This window comes from Leptonychotes weddellii, chromosome 14 (assembly GCF_054177405.1).
Source record: "Leptonychotes weddellii isolate Sample4059 chromosome 14, ASM5417740v2, whole genome shotgun sequence".
NCBI lineage: Eukaryota > Metazoa > Chordata > Mammalia > Carnivora > Phocidae > Leptonychotes > Leptonychotes weddellii.
Genome location: NC_138382.1, coordinates 35411594 through 35439418, shown reverse-complemented (window position 1 = coordinate 35439418; position 27825 = coordinate 35411594). Strand labels below are relative to the sequence as shown.

General features: G+C 41.3%; 1 protein-coding gene across 3 annotated transcripts in view; it reads right to left on the bottom strand.

The window, feature by feature from the left end:
- Positions 1–3678: 3678 nt before the first annotated feature.
- Positions 3679–27825, bottom strand: part of SH3GL2 (SH3 domain containing GRB2 like 2, endophilin A1) — a 201339-nt gene continuing 177192 nt past the window's right edge. For all 3 annotated transcript variants that reach the window (XM_081804129.1, XM_081804130.1, XM_006729353.3), the window contains 6 exons: positions 14385–14528; positions 13410–13543; positions 11198–11356; positions 9351–9454; positions 7595–7725; positions 3679–5268 (listed from right to left, as the gene is read on the bottom strand). In XM_081804129.1, the coding sequence (XP_081660255.1) occupies positions 5069–5268; positions 7595–7725; positions 9351–9454; positions 11198–11356; positions 13410–13543; positions 14385–14528 (872 nt within the window). In that variant the 3' untranslated portion in view covers positions 3679–5068. The remainder of the gene's footprint in view (positions 5269–7594; positions 7726–9350; positions 9455–11197; positions 11357–13409; positions 13544–14384; positions 14529–27825) is intronic.

The window sequence follows — 27825 nt, the reverse complement described above, 5'->3', positions numbered from 1 at the left end:
GGGTTAGCCTGGTGGTGGGTATTGAGGAGGGCACGTTCTGCATGGAGCACTGGGTGTTATGCACAAACAATGAATCATGGAACACTTCATCTAAAACTAATGATGTAATGTATGGGGATTAACATAAGAATAAAAAAAATAAAAAATAAAATGTTGCATCTCTCTACCTTCTGCTTTATCTCCTACATCTCAAATTCTATAAAGTAAGCCTTTTATATGACCCTATAGTCTCTTAATTTCACCATTAAGCAGCTCACCATTTCGCTCTCTTGCTATTTCATAACGTTGGCAAGTTCTCATTTTTCTTTTATATGCTCTAAATCCAGTAACCATCAGACACTACTTTGGGTAAACAATCTAGTATATCAACCCCAAAGAGCTAAGAGTGTAAGGTTTAAAATCTTAGCCTTCAATCAAAATCATATATATTGAGCTTAACAAAGTACTTGATAGGGCGTAATAAATAATGATCTTTTTCATTTCCTCCCCCTTGAATTACAAGTATCATCTTATGAAAGTGTTGAATGTGCCTGATTTCCTGGTGTGAAAAGAACGATAGGAAATTCAAACACTGCTATAAATACACTTTTATTTATTTATTTATAAATACAAACACTGCTTAAAGGCCACTAAAAGCCTATTATCAGGATAGATTCTGCCAGGTGAATAACTCTACAGTTTGCCTGCCTGGAATATAAAGAAAGAAAAATTCCTGATTTAGTGAATGCCACATTTTTTTCAGACAACACACAGTAGTGTGAAACCCTTGTTTCTGAGACCACATTTGCCATGAGGCAAAAATAACCCAGATTACAGAGAAGCCTCCAGATATCTTTGAATTTTCTGGATACTTAAAACTATATTCTCCACCCCATGCTGTAGACGCCTTCATTTCTTGTCCGAAGGAAGTTACCACAATCATAGCCTTGGGTGAATATCAGCATCTAATCACATAGGTGGTACAAAAACGTCCAGGGTTCCTTTTCAAGAAAATGGTATTGTCATCGATGTTGCTCTCCATTCTTCTGCCTCCAAAGCTGACAACCTGCTCCAGTCCTGTCAAGAATCATAGCTCTTCCTGTCTCAAGTGGAAGGCCACCATGACTTAGGCATACGTGATAGCTGAGTGACATTCAATGGCCTGACCTGTAGGTTCTTAGCATTCATTTATTCATTTTGTTTTTTAAAAATAGCTTTGTTCTTTTCCTCGACAGCTCCTTTAACAAGGGGGCTCAGAACTGGTTCCCAATTGCTGGGCCTAGGAATTGACAGTGTGGCCACCTCTCCATGTTGCCCTGAGTCTTCAGCCACCATCACCCAGAGTTCCAAGTGGAGGCAGGCTTCAGGCTGCCACTTAGTTCACCATTAAATCCTTCTTATGTCACCATCACCATCCCCATGGGATGAAAGGCAGTCTGCATGGTTCTTAACTTGGTCAATAAGAGAGTCTTAAAATAGGAGCCTTAAAAGTGCCCCCATAGGGCGCCTGGGTGGCTCAGTTGGTTGGGCGACTGCCTTCGGCTCGGGTCATGATCCTGGAGTCCCGGGATCGAGTCCCACATCAGGCTCCCTGCTGAGCAGGGAGTCTGCTTCTCCCTCTGACCCTCCCCCCTCTCATGTGCTCTCTCTCAAATAAATAAATAAAATCTTAAAAAAAAAAAAAAAGTGCCCCCATAGTTTCAATGAGACCACTAGAGGCTGTCCTGAAAACAGTCTCAAGATAATCCTGGTTGCCTAAGTCCCTGCTAAGCCTACACAAAATAGGACTCAGCACATTCCAGGAGTTATGTTATATACTATACGGTCCCAAGGAAATTTCAATTCTTGGTCACGTCATTCTTGCTGTCTCCTTATTTATAGCAAAGAGAAATTTTTCTCTTTAAGACCTGTCAGACCTTTAAGAAAAATAAAATGGGACAATCGCCTCACTGAACTTGTTTTCCATTTCAGTTCACTTTAGTTTAGTTCTGCTTCTGTTTCTACTTCAGACAATTTATTCTGTGATTAGTCTTAAAACCAGTGTTTGGGGTGAGTTCAACTTCCCCAGTGGTGGTCCACAAAACTGCCTGCTCATTCAGTAAACTTTTGTAAAAAGGCATTTACTATTCTTCAATAAAAATACAGAATTCACATGGTACTGAACCTGGTGAGTGTATTATTAATGTTCTCCAAGACTCCCTCAAATAAATATTAAGTTCTTCCTGTAAAATGTGGTCATGATACTTTTGCTTAATTTGATGTTGACTCATAATGAGATTACTCTATTTGGTGCAGGGTCTTGCTATTGGTTTCCCTTTGAATTTACAGAACTACTTTTCCACAGGTACAGTCCTATCTGGATGTGTAATATTACAAACAATGGAGTGGTTCAAATATGGTTAAATGTATGCATGTCTTTTTCTGGGCTCACTGTTCTGGACAGATCATCTTTTTTTTCCCTATTATAGCATCAATATCATACTATCTCAATTACTATAACTTTGCTTTATGTCAAGAAAGAGTAAGTCTTCCAACCTTTTTGTTCTTTAAGAAGAAATATCCCTTTGCATTTCCCTGTACACTTTATGTTTGCCAATTTTCACACATACAAGAAAAGCTTCCTGAGATTTTGGTTGAAATTGCACTAAATCTATAGGTCAATTTAGGGAGAAATCACATCTTTACAATGCTGAGTTTTCCAATCCATACAGAGCGTCTCTTTACTCATTAAGGTCTTTATTTTTTCTCAAACATGTTTCATAATTTTCTGTGTAGAGATCTTATATAATTCTTATTAGACTTATACCTACGGGTTTGAATTTTTTAAGTGATTTTTCTAACTACTTTTTTTCTAATTGATTGTTACTGGTATATAGAAATAAAGTAACCTTTGAATATTGATCTTATATTCAGTAACTCTATAACTATGGATTCTAATAGTTTACCTGCGATTTTTCTATATTTTCTCTATTCACAATGTCACTGGTAATTTCTTTTTAAAAATTGGTTTTAAGAATTGATCTGTAATACCGTAACTCAGGTAGCTAGCAAAAATATTATTTTCATGTTAGAGCAGCTCACATATGGAACTTCACATATTAGATGAAAACTGTTCATGTCAGATCAGAATATTTGGACTATTAGCCTCAGCATGGAAGAATACAAAGTGCACCCAATATATAAAAAACGTGTTTATTTTCTCAGAAGCTCAGAAAATACAAATTCTGTAGGCACAACTCCCCTCCCCCGCCTCCACACATGCACGTGGGTGTGCGTGCACACACACACACACACACACACACACACAAAGAATGCTGGCTTTGGCCAATCTATATTTCCCTATTTCTTTCTCTTCAAGCATGAAAGACAACAAAAGACTGGTTGAAATGACATATTTTATTTGTGTCTCTGAACATTCTATCCTTTTGATATCACCACTGGTGGTGTCTCATGTAACTTCTAGAAGACTTCCTCTCCCCCATTTCTTATCCTCTCTCCCAAATCACCTTCTTCCTAGGATTACCAGGAAGTTACCAATGTCCAGGCTGGTTGACTTCTTGCTGACGAACTTCCCTTGCTGCCAGAGAGGAATATCTGAGGTCAGAACCAGGTCTGGTTTGGCTGCATGAGAAGGCAACGGAGACTGAAATGAGACCACCACGCCCCCCCCCAAATGACACAAAATCAAGGACCAGAGCCTTTGGTTGTTTCTTCAGCAATATTTATTGGAAACGGCGATGCTTCCTGTGGTAAGAGGTTTATACATTAAGCAGTAAGATTTGCCTTTCACTCCATGTGACCCACGACCGGAGGTGGCACATCGGAAGTAGCACATTCAACCTCTGAAGGAATCTGTATAGCTAGATAAATAGAACTCTGAACACCTAACAGGACTTCATAACTGATACCAAAACACCCAAAACCAAAAAACCACTCATAGGCTTACGCACAGCACTGTGCACACAACATGAAGATGGGATAGAAGGGATGGAAATAAAAGTCAGGACTGAGGTGGGAAAAACTTTTGCAGGTGCGGCCATACATCTTAACCTGCTAATAAGCACAAAAGTCATCTTTATTTGGTCCTCATTGAGGGCAGAATCTGCACAAATGACGTTCAAAGAACACAAGGTGGAAGCGGGAAAGACAGTTACTGTTTCTTGGTCTAGGAACTAGTGGAATAATGGTTTCTTGTGTTTTTCTCCTTGTGTGTCTGTGCCAAATGGACTCATGAAGCACGTAATTCATAAATAAAACTGAAGTGAAGATATGTGTTCCCTCTTCCCTGTACCTTTGGAAATGGCCTAAATACATAAGTGGTTTCTCTGCAGCAAGAAATTTAAGCTTGGAAACCAGATGTTTTCCCATTTCCTCATAATGGACCATCTCTTCTCTTCAGCCCCTCCTACCATGTGCTGACTGCTAACTGCCTTACTTAGAAATACAGCGGGAGTCCCCTCTGGCTTTACGAGCAGGGAGGGAAGAAAACCGGCTGTCCCTCAGAAATAGGCATAATTGGGAGGAACAAAAGTGACTGTTTTCAGAAAAGGTTTTTAACTCACATTCCACACTTTCCTACTGATAGCATCAAGGGACTGACTCATTCAGACCAGAAGACAAGTTGCTGGTGAGGGAGGCTTTCTTCTACAATTCTGTGACTCACATATTTGGGAGGGAACAATGGGAAATCAAGACCTTTCTCCTATTGAAATGGAGAACCTGAGACCTTGAGATGGCCCCTAGGTGATAGATAATACCTTCAGTAGGATGGTTTTACTGTAATGTGGCTCATGGTCATATTCTAAGAAGCCACAGCCTCCTGAGAACCGTGTAAACAGCAGTTCAGTGACTACTGGCTGGTCTCAGATGGTGTTTAAAAAGCACATGCCATGCCTACCAGCCTAAGAAGATACCACCCATCACCATGACTCTTGTGGGATCACACAAGTCAACCAAAGATACTCGGTGGGGCTTGATGACTTGGACCACTGCGGCCTGCATTTGGGATGTGTTGTAAGCAGCATTACCGAAGCAGTGGTTAAACTTAACTATCTGGGTCAAGAGGAGGTAAGCCTGCCAGCCTAACATTCTAATGGGGCAGGGCAACCAGAATCTCCACGTAGTTGATGGGGAAGAAGCCTGACTGGCCATGAAGCATCCCCTCATACCAGTTCTCATCAATTTGGTTAGTGAGTGTGATGATATCACCCTCTTTAAAACCCAACTCCCCTTCGTTTTCAGGTTCAAAGTCGTACAGAGCTCGGCAGCAAGGCTGATCCATTGGGGCACCTAGAAGTGAAAGCAGGAGAGAAGAACACAGAAAGACAAGGGGTATTTAACTCACATATCTACCACCTGCTTAACCTGCCTGGCCTGCCATCCGCCTGGCTTCCTCCCTCACTCCTCTTTCCTGCTGAAGCTTCCTCTTCCGGCTAGTCCCCAGTCCACTGCATAGCATCTGCCCTTCAGCAGTCTTCAGAAGTTTTCTCAGATTCCTGGAAGTCGTTGGACGCCTGCTTCCATTTCCAGGATGAACAATGGCCTCATCTATGCTTGTGACACATGCAACACCGTCCGCCAAGGTGTGCCTTCCTGACAATGTCCAGAGATGGGAGACCCAGTGACTTAAGGAGTTTTAATGAGTTTTCGGTTAATAGAACATGGCCTGAATCCTTTCCATGCTAGCATTTTAAAATCTCTGTACATGTGAAAGAGTCAAGTCCATTACATGGACAATGCTTGGCAACGTCAGGATAACAGTGCAGTGCTAATTTTTTAAAGGTAAAAACTCCAGCTCTGGAAAACTGCTCTAATGTGATGAAAACAAAACAACATAAGACACGTATTTCCGTTCTGTTTGGCTAGATAAATAGAACTAGATAAACAGTTCTAAAGAGATAAATCTAGTGGGGTATACACAGGACAGTGGCTCTTAGAAGTTAGCTGGCTGCAAGGACTAGTCATGTAAGTTGTGGTGAGTTTGCTTCTCCCTCTTCAGAAACCAACCACGTATTTCACTCTTCTTTTGGAGACTTGTTCATTTTTTGCTTTCTTAAAGTAAAAAAGTAGTTGACCCCTCATACCAGTTCTCATCAATTTGGTTCATTTTTCGTTCAAGTTCATACTCTGAGTGATCTTGTACAAGGCACTTCCCTTTCAGTCTCCTTGTCTAGCATTAGAACTATCAGAACTTACTCCACACTACTATTGTGGCTATTGCGTGAGATCATGTAAAAATTATATAACTTACTCTTGGTAAATTGTTGCACATATAAGGATGAGTACATGGGAGTTTTGGCATACAAAAAATAACATACTATGCCTTGAGTAAAATAATGAAGAAGGAATCATATCTTAAAAGTGATCTATTTTAAATGACCATCTATATTTAATATAGCACGCCTCCACATGAGCACGTAAACTCAAAACACATGCATACAGCTCCCGTGTCACCTAGATGACTTTAAAGGGAAACAATGTCAACTACTTTTTTACTTTAAGAAAGCAAAAAATGAACAAGTCTCCAAAAGAGGAGTGAAATACATGGTTGGTTTCTGAATAGGGAGAAGCAAACTCATCACAACTTACATGACTCGTCCTTGCAGCCAGCTAACTTCTAAGAGCCACTGTCCCGTATACCCCGCCCTGGGGGCTCTGAGCAGTGAGGCGAACACAAAGGGCAGAGAGCACCAACTGTCACCCTCCTTTTTCTTCATGGTCTCCAGAGAGCACCTCATAAAACATTTCCTACTATAGAATGTCAAGCCTTGGGCTCCAGGGAAAAGAGGAGACACTGCATTTCTTGGAAGTCCATGTCCAGTGTAAGATAGTTTCCACTTCTTCACCCAAGCAAATTGTTAAGGTTGAAAATGTTTCAAGCACAGGCTTTTACCTAATCTGTGTATCGGGGGTAGAGAGCAATGGTGCCAACTAAAAGAACCTATTATTGGGTATACATCAATATTCCTGATAGAAAATAACTTTCAGCTTTTACTATAGTAACCTCAGTTACCAGGGTACAATGAGTTGGTTGAAGGTGGAGGAAGGAGGGAAAGCTAGCTGATGTTGAGATTCAAAATACATTCATCTAGAAAGGCGTTCACCCATATGTTCCGGTGACTTAAGAACTCCAGCTGGACATGCTGCTGGAGCTGCTGTCTGTGGGTTATATGTGAGTGTCTGTGGGCGCGCCCTGCCAGGGCATTCACCCTCATGCGTGCTGGAACATAGAAGGGAAAAACAGAAAAGAAAGAGGACGCTCCTGGCACCAAAATGACATATTAGGGTGACTTAACACCACAAACAAAGGTCAAAGGCAAATGTGTTACTTGGGAGGTTTATGTGTGCTGATGATGGAGAGTGAGAGAAAAAGGGATGTACAAAGAAAGTTTTCTAGAGGAGAGAAGGGGGAAAAGGAGGGAAAGAAATCATCAATGAGAGACGAAGGAAGACGTGCTTTAGAAGAGTTTCTACCTGACGAAACCATCCTGTAAGAAATGTATCACTGTAGAGTTCTTGTGCAGCCAGACTGGGCTGTGCCTAGAATTTCTGGGAAAGTGTCAACGGGGTGTGCCCAAGGCCTGGGTCATGGGGTCTGCAGGTCTCAGCTCCTTACCTGCAGGTTTGGGTGTACCCGTGTGAGAGAGGCCCCCATTGGGCTGAGTACTGTCTCCAGTTGTAAACTCCAGGCTCATTCGTGGTTTAGGCTGATATTCCCTTCTAGGCTGAGATGAAGCTTGTCTTATTCTGCATTAAAAAGAAAAGGGAGGGGGGAATAAGAGTATGGAGCCAATTAAGAAGCAAAAAGAAAAGCAGTAACATCCAGGAAGGCTACTAATGTGGAGCAGGGAAAATCTCAAAAAAAAAAAACCAAAAATAAAAAAACAAAAAAACTAGCCTTCTCTGTGTATGTCTCTGCTTTCCGTGATGTCCCTCTGTGGTCCGGCCCTCACCATCTTCATCCTGTCTCTCAATCCCTCACTTCCTCATTTATTCAGAACTCACTTTGCAAATGTGCACTCTGCTAGGTGCAGGGAACACAAAGATGAGTACAACACAGTTCTTGCCCTCAAGCAGCTTATGGTCAGTAAGGGAGACAGAATGTAAACACTTGAGGACCAGAAACCGTGGTGAGTGTTGTTCTGGAGAGACACAGAATGCTACAGGAACACGGGGGTGCGAGCAGGGAGGCATCTACCTGTCCACGGGAAGGCTTATGGAAGGGGAGAAAAGACAGCTGAGAGTCATTTCCAGATGAACAGTCCTTTCCAGAAGAAAGAGTTTAAGAGCTGGAGTAGGTCTGGAAGGAGGAAATACTGTGTGCCCTAAGAACAGTGAGTGGTCTGAGATACAAGAAGGAGGAAAGAAATGAGGGAAGACAGGAGGAAAGTGGAAAAGTATGGCCAATTAATGTCTTCCCCACACCCCTAAGTACTTTCCACAGTCTCAGGTGTTCATGAAGCAAAGGGTACAGCAGATTCGCAAAGATGGGGAGGGTTCAAGTTATGGTGATTATAGAACCATACTGACTTTGAACATATGTCAGAGGAAAAAAGGAAAATGGCCCTTTGTGCTCAATGGATGTCACAAAGACATATAATATTTCTTTAGTATGTTGAAATGCAGGGTTTTAAATCTTTCTAGATGCTTCAGAGTGTGACACACATTCCCACAAGGGTGCATTGAGGAAAGACAGACAAAGTGACACACAGGACAGAGCGGGGCCTCTGCCTACAGCTGTCAGGCTGTGCTCTGCAACTCCAGGGAGACCTAGTCACAAAGAAAACAACCTCTGCCCGGCCGTGGGGTGCATCTGAGGAGGAGGAACAGGCATACAAACGCAGTCTCTCTGATAGCGGAGGACTTGCTCACCACTCAGAGAAACGCTGTGACAAGATACAGGCTTTCAAATAGGTTCTGCTTGCCCAGCAAACCCCTGTTGCACCACTGTGTGACCCAGGGCGAGTTACTTCACCTGCCTGGGCTTTCCACCTGTCGGTGAGGCTAATCATACTTAGTTCACAGGGCTGTCAGAAGACTGATGATGATATGCCTTTAGCACCCACCCAGAACGTCTGTTCAGCAAATCACGCCCGTTATCCTTGGCAGCATTCTGGTTTCCCATCTGTGGCAGCCAACATACAACCCACATCCTGACCTCTCATCAACACAAGATTAGATTCAATGGAACAAAGTAAAACAAAGCACAAAGACGCAAGAAAACCAAAACGAATGATCCACAAGGTGCCTAGGTAGGATCAGCAGGAATTTGGGCAGAGTTTTTCTTCAAATGTATTCTATTATTTCCATTTCTTTACCCATCATTTCAGAGGAAGAAAATGGGAATATAACATTCAGGAACTGTGAGATACCTTTCTTCCAGTCTGACGGTGACTTGCTGCAGGATCTGGACGGCCTGCTTGTGGTACTCCAGCTGGGCTTGGACGAGCGCAGACAGCTGGCTCACCTGTTCAATCTGCAGGCCAATGGGGGGGATCACGCCTCAGTTACCAGGTCACCATCCTTAAGCATCTCCTACTGCCCCACACATACGACAGAGCTGCTCCTGACCCACAGCCCACTGCTCAGAGATTCTGTAGGCTCCACATCAGTTAAGGATAAGAAGCATCTGCATGCTTGTAAATGTCAGTACCATGAGGAGAAGTCAGGAATCTTTCTAAAGATCACACACTTCTCACTGAACAATCTCATTCTTAACTACCGACTTCCAGGTAGGATTTGGCTAATTTTATTGATTTCTTATAGGAAAAAGAGACATTGACCAAAGGAGCCTTTGCTCCCTATGCTTTCCATGCTGTTAATATATTAATGTTAATAAAAATGTGAATATTGATTTTTCACATGAAGCAACATGGAGGCAGTTTGGTAGGATGGAAAATTTTGTCCTCTCTGCCTCTTCTGTAACATAAAGAGGTTGGGTCAAGTGACATCTTGGGTTCATTTCAGCTCCAGTATTCTAGGCATCCTTAGTTACTCTTCATTTTATGTCTCAGGTTGTGATCTCGCTGAATATTGTCCTCCAAGTCAGCAAAGTCAATGCTGTCCCATGAGTTTTGGGGATGGAATGGGGCCCTGGGTGCAGGAAAGGAGCACTATAATTCAGGTCAGCCCCATGCCTACAGCATTCCTCTTCAGTAGGTAGGTGGGACACCAGTTGTTCTACATAAACACCAACCTACACCGTCTCTGGGTGGTGGGAAGGTCCAGATATGTTCAACACACCTCCCATATCACCAGTCAGGGCAAAGCAGTTAAGTGATAAGCACATAAAGGCTCTGTAAACACCTTGGAAGAAGTTGGTCAGCAACTGATAGGGTCAGAGGTGGGAGTGAGCAGGAACTTGAAAACTGGTTAGCTGGCTTTATTACATGAGTGGTCAGAAGTCCTCATGACTACAGGGCTGAAAGAACTCAACAGAATATAACTTCTAAAACCATGAATAATAATTTAGCATACTTGGCATGGTACATGGGTGGCTCAGTCGGTTAAGCATCTGGCTTTTGATTTCGGCTCATGTCATGATCTCAGGATCATGAGATTGAGCCTCATGTTGGGCTCCACGCTGGGCGTGGAGCCTGCTTAAGATTCTTTCTTTCTCCCTCTCCCTCTCCCCGCTGTCTCTCTCTCCCCCTCTCTAAAATAAAAAATAAATAATAACATTTTGGTGCACTGGAAATGTAAAAGCAGCTTTTAAACTACATTGCCCCCAAATCATCAATCTCAATCTCAATCATCAATCTCAATTGAAATTAGTTTCTGAAAGAAAATATCACGTTTACTTCAAAATATAGAACATCTTAAATCTATACTGAACCCTTAATTCTAAATGCATTTTAGGTGATATTCTTTTATAATCTGAAGTCAATCTGCCCTATATTTTGACAAAGTATTTCAAGCTACTGGACTTTTACATGGATCATCAGAAACATTCTTCATCTTCTCACAATTGGTAATTCTTTAAGATCATTCGTAGACAAATATCTCACTAAATTAAACTATGGAAATACAGAAAAAAAAACAAAACCCTTACCATTTCTGGATCTACTTTATTTCAAATTATTTTAAATAAATAACTATCTACCAAAGTTCTCACCACATAGTATAATTAGATATGAACCTTTTGAATTATGTAACCCTCTAACATAATCTTGAGCCTCAATGGCAAGATTAAATTAGAAATCAGAGGAGAGGGACTCACATCCATCTCCAAGAGATTGAACATGCTTGACTCAGCAATTTCTTTAGATTCATCGAATTTCTCCAGAGCCTGACGGAGCTCTTCATCTGGAATCTTGCCTTGTCGTTTCTTCTTATAATCAAAGTCCAGGCGTCGACCCTCCAACTTCTTTAGATGATGCTGAAAAAGTCAAGGGCAGGAATATGCTTTGACAGCGTTCATGGAAAGGCCTATTTACAGCTCACTTCTCCATCATGCCTGTGAGCTTCCAAAATAAGACAGGTTAAGTTCTAAAATATCACATCACCAAAAGCCAGCATCACTGGGGCAAATGCTTCCAAAAGCTAAATATGGAGAAGCATCTCTAAAAATAATTAAGAACAAGAAAGAAATTCTGCGAATTACCAGTGCCCTTTATTTTCTGCCCTTGCTGGGCCAAAGCCAAGCTGGAATATGTCTTTCCATCCCATGACAGAAGCTGGGAATGTGTGCATATGGCCACCCACATGGAAAACACTGCTACACAGAACCCACAAATTCCCATCTTCAAGAGAAATGGTGTCTCATGAGAAGGTAGGAGAAAAACACTTTCCTTGAAAAGAAGTGGGAAAGACTAGCATTCTTGCTTTTTGAGTCCCAGCACACTAACACTGGAAAGGCTTTACCTTTGAGGAAACCAGTCTGTGAGAATCACCTAAGTTGCTTATCAGAAATCTGAATTACTGATCACCTGCATTAAAATATCTAGGGCCGGGGTCTAGGAATCTATACTTTTTTTTTTTTTTAAGACTGACTGATTGATTGATTGATTGATTTGTCAGAGACAGAGAGAGAGCACAAGCGGGGAGCATCATGCAGAGGGAGAGGGAGAAGCAGGCTGCCTGCGGAGCAGGAAGCCCAATGTGGGGCTCGATCCCAGGACCCTGGGATCATGACCTGAGCTGAAGGCAGACATTTAACTGACTGAGCCACCCAGGTGCCCCTAGGAATCTATATCTTAACACTTACCCTTGTTGACTGATGCAGCTTTCAGGGAACCACTGATAAGTTTAAGTCTCCCATTTGGTAGATGGTGAAACTCAGTGGAAAAACTCTAACTTGGAAGGGATGCTAGACGGGGTCTAATGCCCCACAGTGTTCTTCAAAATCTCTCCTCGCATCCTCCCCACTGCCTGACCACCCAACCTCTGCCCAACCCTCTAGTGACAAAGTAGGAAAGTCATTTCCCAAAGCTACAAATTATCTTTTTTATTCTAAGGGCTGTAGTATTCCATTACTAATGGGTGGGAGAAAACACTAGGTTTCCCTGATCCTGGGTGTGTATGGAAATAAAGGCAGGGAGATTAAAACAGAATTGGGAGTGGTGAAGAAATGAAAAGGAAAAGAGGAAGAAAAATATCCTAGACCTTTCCTCCCACTGTACACCCTGCCTCCCATCCATGCCCTGATCCAAGTTAAATGTTTGTTCCTTTGGAAGGGATATTCTTGTAACACATGAACTTGTAGTCAACTGGAGGGTAGAGTACTGGAGTCAGGGGTAATATTGTAGTTTAAGAGTGAGTCTGCCATTTACTACTGCAATCCTGAGCAAGTGATAGGATGAAGGAGACTCAAGCTAGAATAAAGAGATCTAGGGGACTTCACATTGTAGATGACCATGTTACAATAAAGTTAAATTTCAGAGAGGTTCCACAAGTATTTGTCGAAGGAATGAATGAGAAAACATTACAGACCTAGTTGGAGGTAGAGCCAGTTGAACTTTATTTCTTTGGAACAGCTCTACGTGTTTTATAAAGAGGATGGTTATTCTTCCTCAGTCCTAATAATCGCTATGAAAATATGAAAACACGTGTTTATAGAGTGATAGTATAACAATTTACCTAAGCTAACAACTGATACAGTTAGCCTTTCAGACGGTGAAATCAGCCCAGAAAGCAGTAATTAATAAAATTGGGTAGTATCAGGGAAGGATATTATTCTTCTGGGGAAAAAAAAGGCTGATAACCTGAAAACTCAATGTGGAAAAGTCAAATGTAATATTCATAAGCGGCACAGTCAAATAATGGGATAAAGTATTGCATTTCTGGTTTCTCTCAATTTATCTTGCTGGGTTATTTTGTAATCCAAACCTCATCACACACAATAAGCTTAAAAAAATGTTTTCTGAGGGAAAAAGGGCACCTACATTTGTACATTCAAACCACTCACTTCCCAAAGGATCAGTTGCAGATACCTGAATTTCTCTCAGATCTTTGTCATGAAGGTTCTGAAGGGGGTCAATGAAGTTCTGCTTCACTTCCATGTCCAGAGAGTCTTTCACCTCCGAGAGCTCCCGCATGGCCTCCCCCACCTCACCAAGCGCTGGGCCTGCAACGGGAGAATGAGTCTCTTGTATGTTAAAGGACAAAGGTGAAATGTACATGCAGTAAGAGGGCCACCACAGCCGAGATGACAGGCAAAATATAATGCCTTCCAGAGAACAGTGTAGTTTCTACCTAGGACAGGTTCATACAGTACAACAGAGTTGATGCTACCAAGGGGATGGTATCCCTTATTATGAAGAACATAAACTTTTGCTTGTCCTTTAAAAAGCCATTGGGGAAGCTCCCTGCCCTCCCTTGTCACTACTGGATTTCCCTAGCAGGGAACCCGTTTAATGCCAAAGCATTGAGTAGAAGCAAATACCAAGAACAGAGATGAGGGTTCAAACAGGAAGGACAGTCATTAGCTGAGACCTCCCATCATGAAAGAGTGAAACAGAAGTGTTTTATATGGTGACTGAGTGTCGGAGGAGAGAGGGGTGAAGGAATTCACCTGGGGCCGTAGAATTGGGTACCATGTAAGCAAGAGCAGAGCCCAAAGAGAAAGCTCACGGGGCAGGGTGTTACATCATGCTGACTGGTCCCCCTGCCTCAACACTCAGTCATGGCGGACACACTTCCCAGTAAGTTTCCAGGCATCTGGATATGTCAACTGGCTACCGTGAAGTCTGGGATCTCATCAGGGAAAAAGAAAGTAAACAAAACTATGACAAATCACACTAAAAATGATGAAACGCCTCTGAAGGCAAACTTTTGGCCTCTGTCTCTAGGACATATAAAACTGAGAACCAAAATATAAAACCAAAATCATCTCCTGCAGATCATCTTACTGGCACAAGATCCCCGCGGACAAATGAAAGAAGTGAAGTGTGGAAAGCACTTATTACCGAAGTTGCAGTCATCTCCAAGCTCTCTTCCGAACTTGAGCATGGCCTCCGCCAGCAGCGCTTCTGCCTGTGGGTAGCCTGGCCCCTTCTCCTGGCCGCGGATTTTTGACATGGTGTTGATCATGCTGAGTTTAGCTCTGGAAGCTGGAGCAGAGAGAGCAAACACTTTCACAGTAGGCAACGTGATACAGTGGAGACCGGGCTGGAAGGAGAATCGGGCCCTAACTACCTGGTCCATAAACCAGCTCAGCGACAGGCAAGCACATCTTCACCTTCCTGGCCTCAGTGTCTTCATGTGTAGTATGTGCAGGCTGGCCCATAGATAGATATAAATTTTCTTTCATCACTGAACTTTCCCTTTCTCTCAATGTCTTATGGGGAACTTAACAGAAAAGGCAAAGCCCTTCTGGGGAGAGATCCCACCCACTGTCATGTGCTCTTCCCCATTCTCCTGGGCAGCTTTCTGACCCTCTCTTCATTATGGCGGCCCCAGCAGTACCTCCGTGGAGCTGGGAGGCCCCACGGAAAGCATTTTGAAAACCTCTGAATTATGTATTCTCTAGGTTTTAGGATTCCAGTTTTATATTTCAATTCTAGGAATCTATGGACAGAAGTAGGAAATTGTTAATTCTTGCAGTGTGAGAGCCTTATGCCAAGTTCCACTTACACCCCTATTTTCAAAATCACTGCTCAACTGAGATTCTGATGGTAAACAGACCCATGAAGAACAGAAATATCGTGTTCATTAAAAAGGCTTCATCACTTCCCTAGCACATAATGGCTTCTGAGAATTAGTCTCATGCCACAAAGACAGCACTTCAATTTCTTTTTGGGGTTGTTTTGACAAAAGGGGATGCCTAGAAAGCAATTCCAGTTTTCATGGAAGAAAAAGTTTTGTTAACACACTGTGAAGGAGACTTTCCTGATGCTTGGATACTAGGTTTCCTCAGGTTCATTATTAGAGTTGGGGCTGTACATCAGCCTAAGACTATGCCCAGGATCCCATCGGCATGGAAACCCTGATAGAATTCACAGCCAAAAGCACTTCTGGTATTCAGTGGCTGATAGTTAATCTTGAACATTTGTTTCAAATAGGCTTTTTTTTTAAGTTTTCATTTAAATTCCAGTTACTTAACATCATGTTCTATTAGTTTCAGGTGTACAATATAGTGATTCAACAGTTCCCTATAACTCCTGGTGCTCATCACAGCAAGTGCCCTTCTTAATCCCCATCACCGATTTCACCCATCTCCCCACCCCGTCCCCTCTGGTAACCATCAGTTTGTTTTCTATAGTTAAGAGTCTGTTTCTTGGTTTGCCTCCCTCTTTTTTTTTCCCCTTTGCTCATTTGTTTTGTTTCTTAAATTCCACATATGAGTGAAATCATATGGTATTTGTCATCCTCTGACTGACTTATTTTGCTTTGCATAATACTCTCTAGCTTTATCCACATCATTGCAAATGGCAAGATTTCATTCTTTTCTATGGCTAATATTCCATTGCATGCACACACACACACACACACACACACACCATCATCATCATCTTTTTTTCTTTTTCCTCGGCTTGGGTTAGGGTTAGGGCCAAGGTGAGGATATGTGCCTGGAATCCTGAAGTTCAGAGACCTCTCAAGAGAATATGCTAGGGTGAAAGTAGACATGGCAGCCATCTATTGAGCTGAGGCAAGGTGGGATTTATGGGCTCCAAATACTCTTTACTTTTTTTTAAGTTTTTATTTTAATTCCAGCTAGTTGACATACAGTGTTGTATCAGTTTCAGGTGTACACTGTAGTAATTTAACACTTCCATATGTCACAAATAGACTTTTATTTAAATTTGGGCTTCCAAGGTTGAAACTGGAGATGGGGAGAGTTATCATGAGAGGGTTCCTCCAAGCCCTGCCCCAGGGATATTATAATGAACAAGGCAACTATGCTGCCTGCCTTTAGGAAGTTCACAATGAACTAAGGGTGGCATCTATTTTAAAAGCAATTAGATGGGTGCCTGGGTGGCTCAGGTCATGATCCCAGGGTCGGGGGATAGAGCCCCGCATCAGGCTCCCTGCTCAGCGGGAAGCCTGCTTCTCCCTCTGCCTCTCCATCTCCCTCTGCCTCTCCATCTTCCTCTGCCTCTCCCTCTCCATCTGCTTGTGTTCCCTCTCTCACTGTGTCTCTCTGTCAAATAAATAAATAAAAAATATAAATAAATAAATAAGTAAGTAAGTAATTAGAGTGAAGTGTATATACTCAGTGTCATGCTGGGGAATTATAGCAAGTTACAGAAGGATAGCATCACCTCAGTCTATGGGGGTGGAGCATTGCAAAGAAGGATTCTGGAGGGAAGTGTCATTCATTCATTCATTCATTCATTTATTTATTTATTTATTTATTTATTTATTAAAGATTTTATTTATTTGACAGAGAGAGACACAGCGAGAGAGGGAACACAAGCAGGGGGAGTGGGAGGGAGAAGCAGGCTTCCCGCTGAGCAGGGAGCCCGATGTGGGGCTCGATCCCAGGACCCTGGGATCATGATCTGAGCCGAAGGCAGCCGCTTAACGACTGAGCCACCCAGGCGCCCTGGGAAGTGTCATTTAGAATCACATAGTGAGTAGCAGTTAGCTGGGCTAACAGCATATGCAAAGCCTGGTGGTAACTGAAAAAATATATATAACTCACATTTTCTTTACTCTGCTTTTCAGAGAAAAGTATATAAAATACACGTTAAATTTCAAAAATTGAAAATGCCACATGGTCACACATTTTCAAGGGAACAATATTATTAGAGCATATTTTCAAAGCCTCTTCTAAAATCAGTCATATCAGAGATCCAGAAAAGACACAGTTCCTGCCCTCAGTGTGCTCACAGTATAGTGAGGTGTCAGATAAAAGATGCAATGATGGCTAATTTGCCCAAGATACTTGGGGAACACAGGGAAGAACTAATAAAAGCACAAATAAAAATGAAATAAGCAAACACCAGACAGTAAGAATTACAGAATGAATAGAAGGAAAGAAGATAAATGGAGACCAAAGAAATAGAGTACTGAAAACACATACAGCGGTCAACCCTTTTCAATCCTGTTTTGACTATTTGACTACACCCTAAAGACTTGTATCGTTTACAAAAGTTGATATTGATTTGTTCTTATATCTGAGTTCTATTAAAAGTCATCTTGTGGTAAGTACTTACCAGAAGTCACTGAAATGGTTTAATATACTGTGGCTGATTTTTAAAGTCATCATTTTCAAATGTTGGTTAATTATAAAAAGCTTTATTCTCCTACTAATTATTTAAGAATATCTTGGATATATTCTACACTTTCATGAGGAGGAAGAAAACCATTTCTATTACTTTATCTATTTCTTCAAATCATCTAAAATATCTATTAATACACATATTATTCTTCATATTATAAAGAGGCTGGCTTTTAAATTCATTCATAAACTCATTAAATATTTATTAAGAATCTTAGATTAGTCAAACTTCTGTGTTCTTAAAAGCAATCATCAGACCTCTGAATTCATCATCTTCAAATGTAACCTAATTGTTTTTAAATGAATTTTTTTAAAGCTATATTTTAAGAAACAGAGAATAAGCCCAGAAAATACAAATTTTAGACATTAGAATTCCTATAATATGGTCTCTTCTCCTTCAAACTATCTTTTTTTCCTTTCCACCACTTTACTTTCCTCAGAAATTTTTACAGTCTCTCAGGCGACATCCCATCTTTACTGTCCCAGCATCACTACCCTAGAGTTCAAGTCCCACCCATTGGGTTTACTGCTAAAACAGCTTCTCAACAGCAAACCTTCCCCTGGTCCACGAGAGCAGGATCCTGGTATGCTGATCTGTGTTATCTCCCAGACAGGGTTAGCGTAAAGTTGTACACACAGTGGATATTTAACACATGTCCACTGAAGGGAGAATAAATGAATGAATAGATTATCTTGAAAACTAGTAGAATAACATGGCAATGGTTTCTCGAAGTAGACTATGCTCATTTCCTCTGGCTCATGTGCCTAAGAGCTTTTTGAAGCATAACAGAGAATGGGAATTAGAAAACTTTTTTCCTTCTGTTGAAAAATAAAAGTTTTTTTAGGAGAGAAGAGAAGAGAACTAACCCTGCTTAGGGTGGGATTCCATATTAAAAACAGGGCATTAGGGCCAGCCCACACAGTGAACTGTGAGATTCCCCCACCCATTTCCCCTACTTGTCCCCTAGAGAACTGGCAGCCAGGTTAATACCTTCTGGATCGGGGACTAGAAGATTCTTCTCTGGGGAATACAACCAATCCAGAAGAGACCTAAAGACACTGATAGCTGTAAGCACCCAATACACCAACTCCAGGCTGATCACCCTAGAAAGAACCCATTACAGTTTATAAGCTTCCACTGACCCCCACACAGCTTTACTGCCCTATACCTAAGTGGAAAAAGACAGACACTGTCACTAGATTTTGAAAAAGGCTTCTAACATAACAGAGCCAAAACAAATAAGGCAATTATAGGAAACAAACAATTCAGGGAGGGAAAAAGAACTATCATTAATGTTCTCAGGTGTCTAAGATACTTTACCCATGAAATAAAAAAAGAAACAGAGGGGTGCCTGGGTGGCTCAGTCGTTAAGCATCTGCCTTCGGCTCAGGTCATGATCCCAGGGTTCTGGGATCAAGCCCTGCATCAGGGTCCCTGCTCCACGGGAAGCCTGTTCTCCCTCTCCCTCTCCCCCTGCTTGTGTTCCTGCTCTCGCTGTGTCTCTCTCTGTTGAATAAATAAATAAAATCTTAAAAAAAAAAAACAGAGGAACTCTTAGAAATTAATATAATTTAACTGTATATGTGAATTTAATTAAACTATAAAATTAAAAAATCATCAGAAGCACAGAGTTGAGGCAGATCCCCCCCCAAAAGGAGGACAAAATTTTAAAAAGAGATAGAAAATCAGAAGAAAGCATAAAATCAGGATTAGTCCAGGGGGTCTGGTGGCTGAATGATGAAAGTTCCAAAAAGAAAACACATAGAAGGGGGAAGAAATTTTTTAAAAGTTAAAGAAAATTTCTCAGAACTGATAAATGTATGTTTCCAGATTGAAAAAGTCCACCGAACGCCCACCACAATGGCTAAGCGGGTCCACAAGGAGGACCATTAACATGAAATTTCACTGGGAACAAAAGTTCCTAAAACCTTTCAGAAAGGAACAGGTTATATACAAATATCAAGAATTAGAAGGACACTGAACATGAGAATATCATGAACAAGAGAAATTTCCTCAGAAAACAATGGAGCAATGACTCCAAATATCTTAGAGAAAATAATATGTAATTCTATATTCAAATTATCAATGAAGCATGAAGGTAGAATGATGATATTTTCAAACACACAAGGAAGGTTTCTGATCATTTTTCTTCCCAAGCTAATGGAAGGGCATTCTACCAAAATGAAGGTATAAATCAAGAAAAGGGACAGGTATAGGATCTAAAAAAAGAGATCCAATGTAAGGAAAGATGTAAAAATGATGACAAAAGGAGATCTCAAGAGAGTCACTGTGCATCACACATTGAGGGGCAACTGTAGCTGATACTACACATCATAACCAGGGACATGTAACACAGGAAGCCATGACTACAAAGGAGCTATACTCTCACCATGATCCCCCATGAGGTCAAGTTACAGTTATCAACCACTATACCTTGCTTTATAATGCACCCTTCATTGGTTTCCCCTCTAACCTACTTCCCTTGACGTTTCCTGGAATCTCTTCCCAAATCAACCATTTGTGCTCAAATCCTTACCTCATGGATTCCTTCTGGGGGAACTCAAACTAAGACAGCAACCAATCTAGAATGCAGCATCAGATATCTCAAAGATAACAACACCTGACATGTTTCAATGTTAATGAGAGAAAATTCATGTGCATGGCAGAGGGTTTGGGAAAGAATTAATGAATGGTACACAAAAAGCGAAGAAAATGAGAAATAGGGGCACCTGGGTGGCTCAGTCGGTTAAGCGTCTGCCTTTGGCTAAGGTCATGATCTCAGGGTCCTGGGATTGAGCCCCATGTGGGCTCCCTGCTCAGCAGGGAGTCTGCTTCTCCCTCTGCCCCTCCCCCCACTTGTGCTCTCTGTCTCTTAAATAAATAAAATCTTAAAAAAAAAGGAAAATGAAAAATAAAACAAATATTAACTCCAAGAAAAACAAAAACATTGTACAAGAAAGGAAATATAATCATACTATATGTCTCAGCTCTATACAAGTTTACAAGGGCATAAAATGTAAATACTGAATACTAATCTAACAAAAATTATGCCATAAACATACTGGTAATAAGGAAGGGAAAGGATGTGGGAGAATGGGAAGATAAGAAAAGAGCAAACAATTCTCATCTTCCAAATTGGAAATCAAACAGAAAACACTTAAAACTGGAAAACCAAGCAGGGAGCAACATAAGTATGTTGTTTCAAGATTAGAAGAAAAACCAAAGAAAGAGCCAAAAGCATCTTGAAAGTGTTGTTTCTGGGAATTGGGGGAAAGAATGCAACTCCAAGTGCACTGCTGCTTCCTGTAAAAATTTTTATAAAATTCTTTGATTTTGTATAATATGTACATGTATTACTTCCCTTATTAAAAAAAAAACCCTAAATTTAAAATACTTCCCACTCTCTTTTCCCTTAGGAGACCTAATTTAGTGGCTGAACTGGATAAGTGATACTCATGGTATCTTGACAATCTGGGCACTGTTCTAACCTCAAGGATCTTTCAACAAAAAGTTTTATACCTTAACTGGTTTAAGGAGAACTGGCCAGGAAAAGAAAACATACAGATTAACAAGTAAAATGCCATCAAAGAACCATCAAAGAAAAGGGTTTGATGAGTCCACAGCCAGTTGATTTCTAGAAGCAAATGTATCTAGTCAACTTAAACAGCAAGAACTGAAATTAGGATGACCCTAAAAGACTGATCTTTCCCAAAAAAAAAGGGAGTGTGGGGGAGTCCCATTGTTTTGTGCTCCATAAAAAGTCAGTTTACTTTTTGACCTAGTGTTGTAACTACTGGGTAGTTACAAACTCACTACTTCCTCTTATTGGTTTTTAAAATTTTTACTTCTTAATCCAAATGAACAAACAAGAAAGCCATTAGGTCTTGTGTTTTACAGAAATCAGCATAGTGCATTAAAATAAACATTGGCTTTGGCTCAGACAAACATAGGTAAAAATCCAGGCTCAAAATCTTGCTGGCTAGTATATTCCTGAAAAATAATCATTCATAAGGTTGTTACCTGTATTCACTGATAAAGAGCAAAAACAGTAACTAGCAAAGGCATACACACAACAGGCACTGAGACAGGGGAAAGTGCTCCTTCATTCCAACCCTTCCAAGTTCTCTTTTCTGAGTATGGGCGCTGGTGTGCTCTACCGCTGGCTTGAGTGTATGGGGAACTCCATTTCCCAGCATCCCTTCCCCACATGCTTCACAGTTAGAACTGGTAGAATGTGAGGCTGTGCAAGACTTGGGAGCTGAAGGGGAAGCAGGAGTCATAACATTCTGGAGGCTGTCACTGTACAGAGGAGGTGACAAACTGATGCAGAGCTACAAATGGGCTCCACCTTGTTCTCCCTCTTCCCTGTTCTGTATCCAGCTCTTCTCAAGTGCTGATTCTGCTCATCAACAGTGACCCCAGACCCACCAAAGATGTTTTGTTGCAAATGCAGAGGCAGAAACCCTGAAGAACCAACAACCTTCTACTGCCTTCCATAGCTTTTGCAGCTCTGCATTAGTAGCTGGACCGGCCCACTTTTCAGATTCCTCTCTAAGTTCATTCATCTGGGTCAAGGCTGGTCAGTGACCTTTCTCTGGTCCTTAAACTCTACTTTTTTGGTCTTTACTTACCCAGATCTCCCCGTAACTGTACAAGCTCTAACTCTTATAATCTCTTATTCCATGATATCCACAATGACTTTCCTTCCCTGATTGAACCCTGAATCATACAATGTGTGATGGTCTCATATCTCAACTCAAAAAATCATGATCTATCCCAGAAAGAACCCTGAAAATAAGTCAATAAAACTGGCTGTAAATATTTCAGTTCTGCAAAACTGTGTTTTCAGAATCAGACATAAAAGAGAGTAACTAGGTAGGAGTTAGCTTCTAATTGTGGGAAGAACATCAGAAAAGGGAGCCAGTTTAACAAAGCAGGATTAAGACAAAAAGTTTGGAGTCAGACTGTCAGTACAAATTCTGGCTCTATCTCATATTGGGCAATTTTGGCCCTCAGCTTCCTCACCTGTAAAATGGTACCTTCCCCCTCACAGGTTTGGGTTGATGTAAGGATTAAATGACATAATGTATGTCACAAGTGATTCCTATTAGATAGAAAACTGAGCTTGGGGAAAGCATACACTGGCCTTCAGACATAGGAAACTTCTAACGGTTTCTTCAAGTTATTAGAACTGTTCCTCTTCTTGGAATGGCCTTCCCTCTCTCCATCACCTGCCCAACATAATACCAAGCACCCCACCCCCACCCTGTTTTTTTAACAAAGTCTTTCTCAATCACCCTTTACCTGTACTGCCTCCAAGTATAAGTGACCCCTTCCCTCATTTAATGTCTCTACTGTGCTCTGTATATACATTGATATCTCATGATACTTTCTCTCTTTTCTGTATGTCTGTTTCCTGATTACATGTCCTACTGAATTCTAGCATATGGCCAAGCATACAGCATGTGCTTACTTATTTAGTGTGGGCCAAATGTCTTTATTTAAAAGTGATCTGACATGATGATTTGGGAGAGCGAGTCATGCTGATGGCAAACTGGCTGGCATTTCCCTTTAAGATTTCTGAGGCTGCCAAGGCTTTTCATTTATCTTGCTTCCATTTCTTAAAGTACAGAAGAGTGGAATCCTACTTCCCATTTACTCTTAGTACTGCTGGCGCTCAGGTAGCAATTCATCTCTAAGTTATGTCATGAAAAACTGGTTTATATGAAAATGACAAGAAATTGATCACAAAATCTCCTGGAATCAGAATATGGGCTCTCTTTTCCCTGAAAAAGAGGGTTCCTAAGCTAAACTGTAAACCCTAGCTAAGGGGATACAAAAGGTTAACTTAGTAAAAGTCAATAAATAGTTTACACCAGAAACAATTATGTATTCCCGGATATAGGAAAATTCTGGATTTGCACTGCCTGATTGAATTAGTATTTACCAAAAGTCTTTTAAAGATCTTCTATGATAAAATGAACACAACAAGTATTTATTAAGCACCTACTATGTGAAAGGGACTATGCTAGGGAGACTCTAAGAGAAGCAAGGTGCAGCCTCTGCCCTAATGAGCTTCTTGTCTATTTGGAGAGTCAGAGAGCACTCCACTCACCATGACACGAAGCAGACCCCACACTGTGGGTAAGGTCCTAATGTATTCACATCACAGAGAAGAGCAGTGAATTCCATCTAGAACAGTAAGGCTAGGAAGGCTCATGAAACAGGTGACACCTGAGCTGGGCTTTCTCAAAAAGCAAGCTATACAGGCAGAGTGGTGGGAAAGGCCATTCTAGACCCCTGGAGACTATGAGCAAAGGCACATGAAAGTACCTGGTATATCTGGAAACTTCAAAAAGTCTGTGGCTTAGGCGAAGAGGCCACAAAGTTGGAACCAGATGGTGAAGGCCTGACTTTTATGCTAAGGAGCTTGGATTTTATTTTGTAGACAATGATTCCTGTCAAAGGTTTCTGACAGAGAGTTATTTCAGATATAGACCTTTAAAAGAGCTTCAATTCAGATTAAATCAGATTTTAGTCTGGGGAAAAAAGATTTTTTTTTTTTTAAAGATTTTATTTATTCATTCAAGACACAGAAATACAGAGAGAGAGAGAGAGAGAGCGCACGAGCAGGGGGAGAGGCAGAGGGAAAAGCAGGCTCCCCACTGAGCCAGGAACCAGACGTGGGGCTCGATCCCAGAACCCTGGGATCATGACCCAAGCCGAAGGCAGATGCTTAACCATCTGAGCCACCCAGGTGCCCCAGGAAAAAAGATTCTTAACATCAATTAGGGAAAGTAGAAAGTGGGAAGGGGGTCTTTCCAATGTCAAAGAAATTACTGCCTGCCTATACTTTCTTCTAGTTTTATGGTTTCAGGCCTCACATTTAGGTCTTTAATCCATTTTGAGTTTATTTCTGTGTATGATGTAAGAAAGTGGTCCAGTTTCATTCTTTTGCAATTGGCTGTCCCATTTTCCCAGCACCATTTGTTGAAGAGACCATCTTTCTCCCATTGAATATTGCCTCCTTTTTCATAGATCAGTTGAACATACATGTCTGGGTTTATTCCTGGGCTCTCTATTCTGTTCCATTGATCTCTATGTCTTAGAAAACATTTTAAAACCAGATTTGAAGACTCCACCTCTGTCTTACTGATTTAGACTATCTAGGAGGTCAGAGCATAAAACATGTCCCTAAGGGTACTCTGGAGAAATGAACAAGCACACTTGGGCAATGGAGTCCCACCTCTTGTTGGACTGGACAATCAGTTAGCTGAGTCAGTAAGCTTGATTCTTGAATTTCTCTCTCCAGCCCAGACCTTTCCACTGTGTTACAGACTCATATATTCTAGTATCTACTTAACTGCACGAGGATATTTACACATTTCAAATTTAACATGCTCAAGCTAAACTATAGTATTCCCTATATTAGTGAATCTAATTCTACCCATTCTTCTACTTGCTCAGGCCCAAAACCTTATAGCCATCTTTGATGTCTCTCTTTGTCCCATACATCACATCTAATCTGCCAGTAAATTCTGTCAGCTCTGCAATTCAAAACATATCCAGAATCAGAGCACTTGTCACTCTGGTCAGAGGCCCCATCATCTCTCACTTGGGTTATTAAAAGAGGTTCCTACTGGTTTGCCTGCTTTCACTCTTGCCCCCTATAATCTATTCTGTGTATGAATCCCTTTCATTGTAAATCAGATCAGGTCGCTCTTCTCAAAACCCTTTAATGGGTTCCCATGTCATTCAAAATAGGAGACATAGTCCTATGTGCTTGTCACTACCACCTGACACTGGATATTCACTCTCTGTCAATCTCTTCTCACTAGACTGGAGGCTCCATGAGGTCAGGGTCTTGGTTTGCTTCATTTACTGGTATGTGCCCAGGGCTTAGAAAACTGCATTAGAATAAATGTGACACATAATTAAAAAAATATTTTCCTCTTCTATAGAATGGAGAAAATCAAAGCTACCTTGCTGGGTTATTGTGAGGATTAGAAATTAAGTTTTTAAAGTATATGGCACTGTGCTTGGAATTTGAGGAAATACTGAATAAAATCAAAGCTATCACCAACATGAGAAAATTCTTTGTTGTATGGAAAGTAGGTTAACCAAGAGTTATATTGAACTAAACAAATATAGCATTCCCAGACTATCATGGACAAGATGGAAGTTTTTAGAGTTTGTGGATTTAGATATAAAATCTAATGTTGTCTCTAGTATGACACTAAGCACAGGGACAAGACAGCCCCGTCTAGGTAAAAGGAACAGAGTTTGTAAGAGAGAAAAGGAAGGCACAAGAGGATGTTCAGAAAACTCTACATTCTCACTTCCTTCCTCTCTGTCCTACTACCTCTATGTCTGTGGATTAAATCTAAAGGAGCTATAATTTTGACTTAATAGAAGTTTCTAGTCTACGTTTACTTTGATGGTGAAAAGACTATGAATAAAATATTAAAATCTTTTCTCCTTCCCTGTGAATGACTTTAACTCTCTTGCTCTGCTCCCCTGGAGACCTGATAAAGGTGTAATATCACCTATTACCAGGTAATACTGCTTTTGGTAAATTTCACTGCTGATTGATACACTGGGAGGATTATGAATGAATGATCAATGCCTGGTGACAAGCCTTAGTTTTAGGCCTCTCTAAGTATAATGAATCTTGTAACTGGCGATATCCCTTACTGGGACCTGAGAAGTGACAAGTGATACTAGTGATATTGATTCCTATTTAGGACATGGTACCTCTAAGCCCCTTCTCCCCCTGCAACCTGTTATGTTCTCATTCTCTAGAACCCAAGCTGTCCTTTGGAAAGCCAGGAAATAACCCTTGGCTGCTGTATGGACAGCTGATAGAACCACCCTTGAAGAAAATGCCTGGCATTGTCCTGCATGCTTCCTGTCTTAATGTTCTTCCAAGTGCTTGGAAGTGGGATAAACTGTCAATTTGAACCTATGAAGACCCCCAAAATGAGTGCTGCAGAGACTTAGGAGCAATTTGAAATAAACAGTTTATTACTTTTTGTATTAGTTTCCTAGGGCTACTGCAACAAAGTATCATAAACTGGGCCACTTGAAACAATAGAAACTCATTCTGGAGGCCCCATTCCTATACCTCACCCTACTTATCCCTTCCACTTAGCCACTTAACTGTTCCTGAGTCATATCCTTTGTAATAAACTAGTAAACATTAAATAAGTATTTCTCTGAGCTCTGTGAGCCACTCTAGCAAATTACCAAACCCACAGGGCAGGGGTCAGAAGCACCAGAGGCTCAGCCTTGGGACTGTTGTCCAAAGTGGGGGCAATCTTGTGGGACTGAGCCCTTAACCTGTGGGAACTGACACTAACTCCAGGTAGATGGGGTCAGAAGTGAATTGTCGGACACCAAATGGAGTTGGACAATTGGTCAGCGTGAGAGAAACCCCAGTGTCTGGTGTCAAAAGAATTCTGTGGGTAGAGTGCAGAGAGAAACAGTTTTCCATTTATATCTCTAAAACAGATGTAGCACACTCATATGAGTGGGTGTTGAGGTTTTGACAGACATTTGTTGGAAAACCTTGAGGTTTTTTTTTCTAGAAAGCTTCTGTGAAATGTGAAGATGTGTAGGTCCCAAGCCTCTGAGGACAAGGCAAAAGTGGTATTTTCTAAGGGGGTTTGGTCCCAAAGACAGCAATAGCAGAGGATGGAGGTTCTCTTTCCTCAGGGGAAAAAAGAGGAGGGGGGAGTCCTGATGTTATCTTTTTTTTAAAGATTCATTACATTCATTGTAATTCAAAATCAAGGTTTATAGCAAATGGGATTTCTCTAGATCTAGAAACCAACAGTCTCTATGGAACACGGGAAGCTGGAATGAAGAGGCTAGCACAAATGTGAGCACAGGGTAGGAGGGGACGCAGGGGCACAGGGTGATGAAAGTGCGTGTTTGCTGAAGCGGGGAGGACAGAGATGAGCAGTGAGCCTGCCCTCTTGCACTTCATTTTCCTCCCCACCCTCAACGATAACAGGGGTGTTTGGGGAGAGACCTTCCATAAATAAAAACAAAATTACAACCTGCTTTAAACTGCTGTATTACGTTCTCGAAGTGGCTTCTTTCCCTCTTTAACTGTGAAATTTCAAATAAGAAAACAGTGACAGGGCATCTGTCTGTCACAACAGGGAAGAAAAGCCAACCC